The sequence below is a fragment of the Curcuma longa genome, unplaced genomic scaffold (genome assembly GCF_044706935.1).
Source record: "Curcuma longa cultivar G26 ecotype Majalengka, Jawa Barat unplaced genomic scaffold, ITB_CL_G26_1.1 contig_27760, whole genome shotgun sequence".
NCBI classification, from domain to species: Eukaryota; Viridiplantae; Streptophyta; class Magnoliopsida; order Zingiberales; family Zingiberaceae; genus Curcuma; species Curcuma longa.
The window spans coordinates 5,639-14,432 of NW_027433511.1; the positions used below are offsets into that span (position 1 = coordinate 5,639).

Below are 8,794 nucleotides of genomic sequence, written 5' to 3' on the forward strand. Positions count from 1 at the left end.
TTATATAGGATTGAGTATTCAATTAAAATTGAATCAAATCAAATTTAATTTTTTTCAAACTAATCAAATTAACTAAATTTTTAAATAAAAATCAAACAAACTGAAATAAAAAATATTAATTAATTCAATCAAAAATCATATTAATCGAAATAATTAAATTTTTTAAGTATTATGAGAGATTTATTTATTAGTTGGACTTTATAAGTTCATTTATTTAAAAATTTATTAATTATTTTTTTATTTTAATTAATTTATTTAACTAAATAAAAATTTTTAAAATTGAAATTGAACTAAATTAATAATTTTTTTAAAAAAATTAAAATTTTAAAATAATCAAATTAAATTTTTAAATTTAATCGAATATGTATTGACCTCTACTTCTATACTGTGTATGTATATTATTTGATGGCCCTCAAGACATAGTTGAATTGGTTACGATAAGATAAATTTATTGAAGTGAGCAAAGATTAAATCTCAATGAAACCAAGGTAATGTCTTTTTCTTCGTGACCAACTATAATTTCTCGATTTACCTTTTCATAAATGCTCGTAGGACCAACTATATAGAACCGTTGAGATGACGGATTCCACTTTTTTACTGAAGTGCTGAAACGTATATTATTTGGTGAAAGTTCACAAAGAAAAAAGATGCTACACAAATAAATACTTTTCTATCTTAGGTTAGTGTAGAGAAATAATGTATTCATATAACAAAAAAAATATGAATGTATGGTATGGTAACATATAACATAATAAAGTATTATATATATATATATATATATATATATATATATATATATATATATATATATATATATATATATAGATAGCATTTCTATATATATATATATATATATGAAAATTTTTGTATCTTCTGAATGCTAAAATATATGTGTTATATGAATGCTAAAACACATGTATTATATGTGTTCTCTTACAAATATATATAAATATTTTTTTAAAATAAAATAAAAACATTGAAGAACATAATTATAAATATTTTATTAATTTAATATAAAAATATTAAAATTTGGATATAAAAATGAAAAAAAAATTACACATTGTTTTGAATAATATACTATTTAATTTTCTTTCCTTTGTTCTAAGTAAACAATATAAGAATTAATTTCGTTCATCTTTCCTCAATTGAAGTAAAATTGAAGGCAAATAAACACGCCAAATAAAAGATTCCTTTCCTTTTCTCTAAGAATTTTATTCCACATTGAATTTTTTTTCCATTCCTCAATTCTTGCCTCGAAGTACAAAGCCTTAATGCAGGTTCTTAAAACTTGGATTCATGGCACAGATAAGAGCACATTCATCATTGTATTAGATCCCTATTCGAGAATGTTAAACTTAATCTTCAGTTTTATACATAATCCATCATTACAATTTAATGTGGTGTTGGACATTCCAAAAAATAAAGCATTTTTTCCTTTAAAATAGACACTGAAGAAGCCCAGTGAACTCTATCAAAGTTCAAATGTCAACCTTATCAAAAAATTTAGACTTTCTATTAGTTTTGGAATAAGTAACTTCCAACTGAAACATATTTTCCTGCTATAACTATTTTGCCTGAACATTCCTTGAATGATATTTACATATGACAAGAAACTATAAAAAATACAGCAATTCCACAAGTATAATTTTAGAAATTTCTGATGTAGAAATAATTATCAATCAAGAGAGCCAACAAATTTAATTTCAAAATAATCTGGTATCTTAAAACACTAATGATGCAAAGTTACTCAACCAGACATTGGCACTGCAGTCTGAATAAACAAAAATGGCATGAAACAACTAGCAATCCGACTAAAATGGGGCAATCACCTCAGTACTTGAGGGGAGCAAGTATGTCGAGCTGAGAACCAAGCTTCTCATCAATAGCTTTCTCTGCCTTTGCCCTAAGATTCGTAAGCTGCTTTCTCCTGTCATAAGCTACCTTGGCCCTGGCTTTTCTCTTCTCCTCAAGTTCCTGTATTGAAACATTAGCATGTTGGTCAGTGACTACCCATGTTTACACTAACATAAATAAAACTAAAAAATTGGCATAAAACACAATGTGATGACTCCTTCCTTTTCCAAGAAAGGAACACAATCAACAAAGTTTTACTACTCTGGACATTGAAAGAAATAATCCTTCCTAATATAATTCTGCACCAACAAGTTCAATCCAGGTCACATAAAAATGTTGTATACACGAGGACCAAGGAATTAAGAGTAAAGGCAAGTGTACATGATTTGGCAGAAACAAGAATATGTACATGATTTTGAATAGTTGGAATCTGTTACCACTTTTTGAGTAATGGTAGGGAGTTTAGGAACATTCAGCTAAAGAAAAACGAGAAAACCAAAGAAAATTTTCATCATTCAGTTATCAACTTGAATTTTGTTGAAGTTTGAAAAAAAAAAAAATAAAGCAGCACCACTCTGGAAGAAATTCACTAACCATGAAAGAAAGTCAAGTTTTTGTAAGTAAAACGATTACCCCAACTGCAAACTCTTCCAAAGAGCTAAAGAGAATCTCCATTATATCATTTACAAACATAATAAATCACCACCATATTCCAATTACTATCAGGCTACGAAAACATGCAAATAAGAGTTCTCTACTGCTGAGCCAGTAAACTAAATGCAAATAAATAAGCAATTGAATCTAATTTGAGAACTATTAGTTAGAAAGAGAAAAAGGTAAAATTTCTGACCGTAGTTGTATATATACACGTCGAAAACAAGTACTGTTACCAAGAAGATAATATACATTATACATAGAAAGAATGTCAAACGCAGCTACCCTAGTTGTATTTCAAATCACAGATGAGGGAACAAGAGGAAAATTTCTGACCTTGATAGTATCATAGTGATTCCATCCAACTTCAGATGAGAGTTGACCGAGCAAGCAATACCTGTGTCCGGGTCGAAGCCTCAATACCCTAGAACAAAATTCAAATCGTCATTGAAAACCGAGCAAATCCATTTCATATATTTTCTGAATAAAATTGCTTGACCAAAAACTCCATACTTGAGAGCATCTGGAATAACCAATCTTTTCGTTTTGTCATAAGGCGGCGGCACGCCCTCGTACGCCTTCATCCTTGCCAACGCTGCAGCACCACGCTTAGTCTTGTGCGGAATCATCCTTAATATAGAAAAAGTCAGAACTTGAGAGAGATCTATTAATCCGCAATGCCGTCCAACAAAATGTATGACTGCAATCATCACAATGAATCTGCTTCGGAAGGAAAAAAACAGCAATTTGCGGAGTGAAATGATTAGTTACCCACGAATGGTGCGCCAGAGGATCTTCGAGGGAGCTCGGAAGTGTATAGGACCGTGGGATGGCTTGGTGTTCATGCGTTTGCGGAGGAAGCGGTGGTACTTCATCTTCTGGCGGACTAGCCCGCCGGAGAGGCAGATCTCCTCGCAGCGGACTACCACCACGCGCTGTCCGTTGAGCAGCTCCTTAGCGAGGATCGACGCGAGCCGACCCAGCATGTGGTGGCGGGCATCGACCACCACCCGTCCCGAGCAGAGCCCCGAGCCAGAGACCATCTTCGCCTACTTCGACGCCGACCTCGGGAAAACAAGGCGTTCTGTCTCACTTTGGCTCCCGTGAGTGGGCAACGTCTCTCATTTTATAGCGTGGAAAGCTAGGGTTTCCAATGACGGATTGGGCTGCTTCGGAGTAACATTTGGCCCATCTACTATCGAATGATAGTGGCAATGCAAGTGAACGCAACAAAATGTATATCATTTTATTTTAAATAATATTTAATTACCTATAAAAAACATGAGGCAATGTTCTAAAACAATTTTTTTTTAAAAAAAAAACAGGGGTAGAAAAATTCTCAAGTTTTTATATCCTTATTTCTTTAAATAATCTCACCAACAACTTGAACCCTATTAGATTCGATTTTCAATAATGGTTCATAATTTGTCGATAGAAGATATTTATTCTTTTTTAAATTAAACAATAAAAATTCATTTAGTTCTAATGAGATTTAAACTCTTGATATTGGTGGTAAGTAAAATTAACTAAGATTCAATCTAACATCGAATCTTACCCTTCCTTCCTTTAGGGCTATCCTAAATAAATATAATGTACTACTTCTTGCAATTTTAATCCTTTACGATTGTGCAAGTGTCCAAAAATACAATGATATTGCAAAGAAATAAAATAGGGCAAAATGACGTTTCAACTCTGATGAGATATTTTAGATTCGATAACATAGGTCAATAATAATTTTATTCTTAACTTTTTAACTCTAATGAGATATTTTAGATTGAGTTTAAGAAAAAAAACATTCTTATTATATGATAACGTAGGTATCCGACCCACATTAGGTACGTAGGAGACACCCATAGGGGCTCACCTTGAGATACTAAGTCATTAAGTTGAGCTCCCGAGTGGCCAACAACATGAATGCTAAGTGTTAAAAACCCGAGCATTAGAGGGCCCGAGCATCGAAGGCTTGAATGCTTTAGTGCCCAAGTGTCCAAGCACCCAAGACTCGGATGTTGAATGCTTGAGCGCCCGAACACTCTAGCACCCAATACTCGAATGGTCGAATGTCCGAGAGTTGAGCACCTGAGCACCCAAGACCTTGATGCCTGAGAGCTTGCTCCGAGCACCCAAGACATGGATGCTTGAATGCTCGAGCACCCAAGACCCGAATGCTCGAATGCTTAAGTGTCGAGTGCACGAGCCCCCAAGCACCCAAGACCCCCGATACCTAAATGCCTAAGCACTGAGCACCCGAGAGCCCAAGCACCCAAGATTTGGATGCCTAAATGTCGAGGCGCTAAGCACTCGAGCATCGAAAGCTCGAGTGCTCGAGTGCTCAAAACACTGAAGAACTTATCACTCAAGTATGTGCCTTAGACTTCTATGACGGTTACAACCATTTACAAAGGGATGTATCCCTTGGTAATGATGAAAGAGGTACACCTTTTATGAAAAAGACAGTGTAGTTTCTTACCACTCTTCTCTCCCTATATAAGGTAGAGAACACTCACATCTAAGAGGTACATTATTTTTTGTTATCTCACTTATTTGTTACTCTCTTCTTTGAATCTCTTAGATATGACTTGAGCATCGAAATGGTCTTGTCATTGTCCACCTCGGCTCCCCTTCTAACGTTCTTCTCTTGAGTGCAAGACATCAATAGTACAAATGCATCGACCTTCATTACTGACTTGTTTGAATTCTCTACCAATCAAAAAAAGGCTTGGGTCATGCTCCCAGAGTCAGGCGCTCCTTCCTTAACGTTAGAAGGTTTGAGTCAACAATGGGAAGGTGATGACAAACCAACACGAGGTTCTCAACGGAGGCGAAGGACTGTGGAAAGTTTAGTAAGATGAAATTTTGCTACTATGAGGCTTCTGATAAGGTCACAAGTGTTAGTATTATCCCTTAGAGTCAATTATAAGATGATTGACAAAGAAACTTTTGTATGATATTTCATTAATAAAAAATAAAATTTATGGTTATTATATTTATTTCAGATTAAGTATAATAATGTTTTAGGGTAGTAGGTTCTAATCTACAGTATATCAATGGATTAAATTGATAGTAGGAGGTTATAGATATATATAAATTACTACTCTTAACTATTCCTAGTCAAGCTTTAATATACAAGGGCAATATTAATGCGTTGAGACTAGCATGTAGGTCAACTGATGACTTAATCTCATAAATCATGGATATAAGATATCAAGTAGACACATGGATATATATTAGAGAATATGTACTAAATTAATCCATCATGAAAATATTTCATGGATCATTATATGAGTGTCATAAATATTTTCATAATGATTATTAGTATAAATAGTCTTTAGACCTAAAGTCACTATGGTTCCCTAAATAAGGAGTTATATACTTTAATATCGACAAACGTCACATATAACAAAGTGAACTATAAAGTCGATCATTGGGTATGCAATAAGTTATGTGGAGGGATATGAGTGATGTAGATGAGATCTATTTCTTTCATATGACAGAAGTGATATCTGTGGACCTCTTAATTAAGCATGACTATTAAAATGCATGATCATTCATAAATAAGTCAATATGAGATATTGAGTTTATTTGGTTAAGTGAGTCTACTTAGAGATTAAGAAACACATAGATTAATAAGGGGATGACATGGTTTATGCCTTATGGATCAATCTAGATATCGAAGATGAAAAAACTAAATTATACAAAATAATAGACACAAAAAGGTTAGGTCGGATCTCGATATTCTCATCATAGTAATGATACATTACTAGATGTCACTCATTGCTTATATATCTAAAATGTTGTTTTAGAGACATTGTCAATGTTACGAGAACCTATTAGGTCACACACAAAGAACATGTTAATTTGAAGATGAGTTTATTTTATCTTGACAAAATATGATGGACCCTAAGATTATAGGGTTAAGTCTAATCCAAATTAGACTCATTGAGTTAGACTCAAATGAATTTAATTATTGGATTATTAGATTGAGTCTAATCTGAATTAGACTCATTGGATTAAACTCAATCACAAAAAAGGATTAATATCCATTAATAGAGATTAATGGAGTATCAATGAAAAGAAGATCCAAAGACAAAAATATTTTGTATTCATTGGATGAGTACAAAAGTCATTTTACAACATAATTTTCATGAGTATCACTTCTAATCTCCTCTCCTCTTGGCCAAACCATCCATGTTGTTAGCACAACGAAGGTGGTTCTTCTCTGAAGACTGAGTTCGTGTGACGAACGAAGGACGTATTCTTGTGGATACCGAAGAGGCGCGGTCATTTTGATCGTGTTGAGATCTGTCAAGTCAAAGTTGCATGTCAGGATTTTTTCATTCATGCAACAAAGATGATAACTTGATCAAATATGTATATTGTATTCACATAAATTTCTAGAGGGATCATTTTTTCCACTACATTTATTTATTATTTTTCACATAAGATCCCAATAACAAGGTGGCCGACACAGTGCTGGCCATCCTATGGCGATCACCTAGAAGGTCTTAGAGCTAGGCCATGGTTGGTTCTATGTGGAGTGGAATATGGTGCAGTGTTGCGATAGTGTGACATTCAACAGAAGGATGCGTGAGCAAATCTATGGAGTAGCATAAGCAAGGTGCAGTGGGTAGTAGGGTTTGTTGTGTGCTACACATACCTTGGTGGAAGGTGTGCCTGGTTTGGTGGACAATAGGGTCTGCAATGAGCTACACATACCTGGTTGCAGTGTATGCACAGTGGTGCTAGGAGGGGGTGCATGATAGAGGTGGGTTGCTAGTGTCGTGTGTTGGGATCGTCCCGGTGCAATGCGCGTGTCTACACGTTTCGTAAACGTGCACAACGAAAATATACAGAAATAATTACAACTAATTATTAAACAACACACGCATGCATAGCAAGTAATAGCAAGTACAAGATATGGCAGGAATTTAAAATTTTCTGAATAAAATTTATTTTACTTGCACAATTATAATTTACAGAATAAACGATTATTCTAAACGTGTACCTCGCGATGACGATGTTGAGCCGTGTTGGTATCAATCGAGAGGTCCTCGTCGGAGTCCCGCGTCTACTGGTGATCCACGCCAAGCTCCTGTCTGGACGGCTTCGGAAGCCACGAGTCGCGTCATCGTCTTCAGTACTAGCCGATGATCGATCGATGACGATCGAATCGAGAAAAGCCTTATTCCGGAAACCACGCAACAACGTTTGTCGCGATTATTCCAGGGCTTTCTAACTATCATCGAGAATTGTATTCCTGATGTAGTTTATCGGAGGTCAACCGTTGACCGTCGATTAGGACAAACAATCGGAAACTTTTCGACATCGATGGAACGTTCTCCAAAAACTTTACAAACATCCAGAAAATAGATAGACGATCGTCAAACGATCGAGGTAGATTGACATCGTCCGGATAATCTGTTTAATAACCGAAAATAATTTCCGATGACTATACAGAATTCTGACAACAAATTTAATACAATCAAATTCCACATAACTAAAACAAGGACTTAAGTTCAATTTGGATGAAGAAGAACAGTTTCTTCCTCTTTCCCTTGCGACCAGAAAACAAAGAACCCAAACAACTTGGTTTGGCTTCTTCTCCTGGAAAGATCTGGTCTTCTCCGCAACCAAACTTGAGTCTTCCTTGTCCAAAATCATGAATCCTTTTCTTCCACATGGCCGAACGGAATCAGAACAGAGGTGTCTCCTCTTTCTCCAACGCGGGCGACAGAGCAAGGCTGAGCATCGATTGCGTCGAACAGAGAAGAACAGGAAGAGGAAGACACGGCTAGGTTTTCAGCGCCCAACTTCCTCGTCGCAGCCGGCGTCTCATACGCCTTCCTCCGCGCAAGCCTCACCGGCGATCGTGAAAACCCTCTCGCACGCGTGCTGACGGGAAACGAGAAGCAGCGGGCAGAGGAGGAATAGGGCAGCGTCGGCTTGCGAAGAAGATAAACCATTTTGCACCGTAGGGTTTCACCGGAACTCTCTCCTTCGTCAGGAAGAAGATGAGCTTCGACGTCTTCAGGGCAGAAGCGCCCTGTTTGGCGCCGCAGTTGGGAACGAAGAAGGGAAGGGGAATATCACGATCTGCAGGAAGGAGGGTGGCTACTAGAGTTTCGACTCTCCACAGCTGGCGACAGCAGAGCTCCTTCCACAGCCGACGACAGCAAAGCTCCTTCCACAGCAGGCGACAGCAAAGCTCCTTCCACGGGAAGAAGAACTTCAGCTCGGCGTCGCGTTCTTGCGTGGAGATGGTGAACAGGAGCGCACACCGAAACCC

The 8,794-nt window shown here is 36.4% G+C and overlaps 1 protein-coding gene across 1 annotated transcript; it reads right to left on the minus strand.

The window, feature by feature from the left end:
* Window positions 1-1,672: 1,672 nt before the first annotated feature.
* Window positions 1,673-3,591, minus strand: LOC141819097 (large ribosomal subunit protein uL13y-like). The gene is made up of 4 exons (XM_074706464.1): window positions 3,280-3,591; window positions 3,022-3,138; window positions 2,845-2,932; window positions 1,673-1,974 (listed from the first exon to the last, which is right to left on the minus strand). The coding sequence occupies exons 1-4, from the start codon at window positions 3,549-3,551 to the stop codon at window positions 1,831-1,833; spliced, it is 621 nt and encodes a 206-aa protein (XP_074562565.1). The 5' UTR covers window positions 3,552-3,591; the 3' UTR covers window positions 1,673-1,830.
* Between the last annotated feature and the right edge of the window lie 5,203 nt (window positions 3,592-8,794).

Excerpts from the sequence above, each read along its gene's own strand:
- LOC141819097 (XM_074706464.1), bottom strand. The coding sequence starts at position 3,551 with ATGGTCTCTGGCTCGGGGCTCTGCTCGGGACGGGTGGTGGTCGATGCC. Across the intron at positions 3,139-3,279 it reads CTCTGGCGCACCATTCGTGG|GATGATTCCGCACAAGACTA; the intron begins GTAACTAATCAT and ends TTCTATATTAAG. Across the intron at positions 1,975-2,844 it reads ATCACTATGATACTATCAAG|GAACTTGAGGAGAAGAGAAA; the intron begins GTCAGAAATTTT and ends GTTTCAATACAG.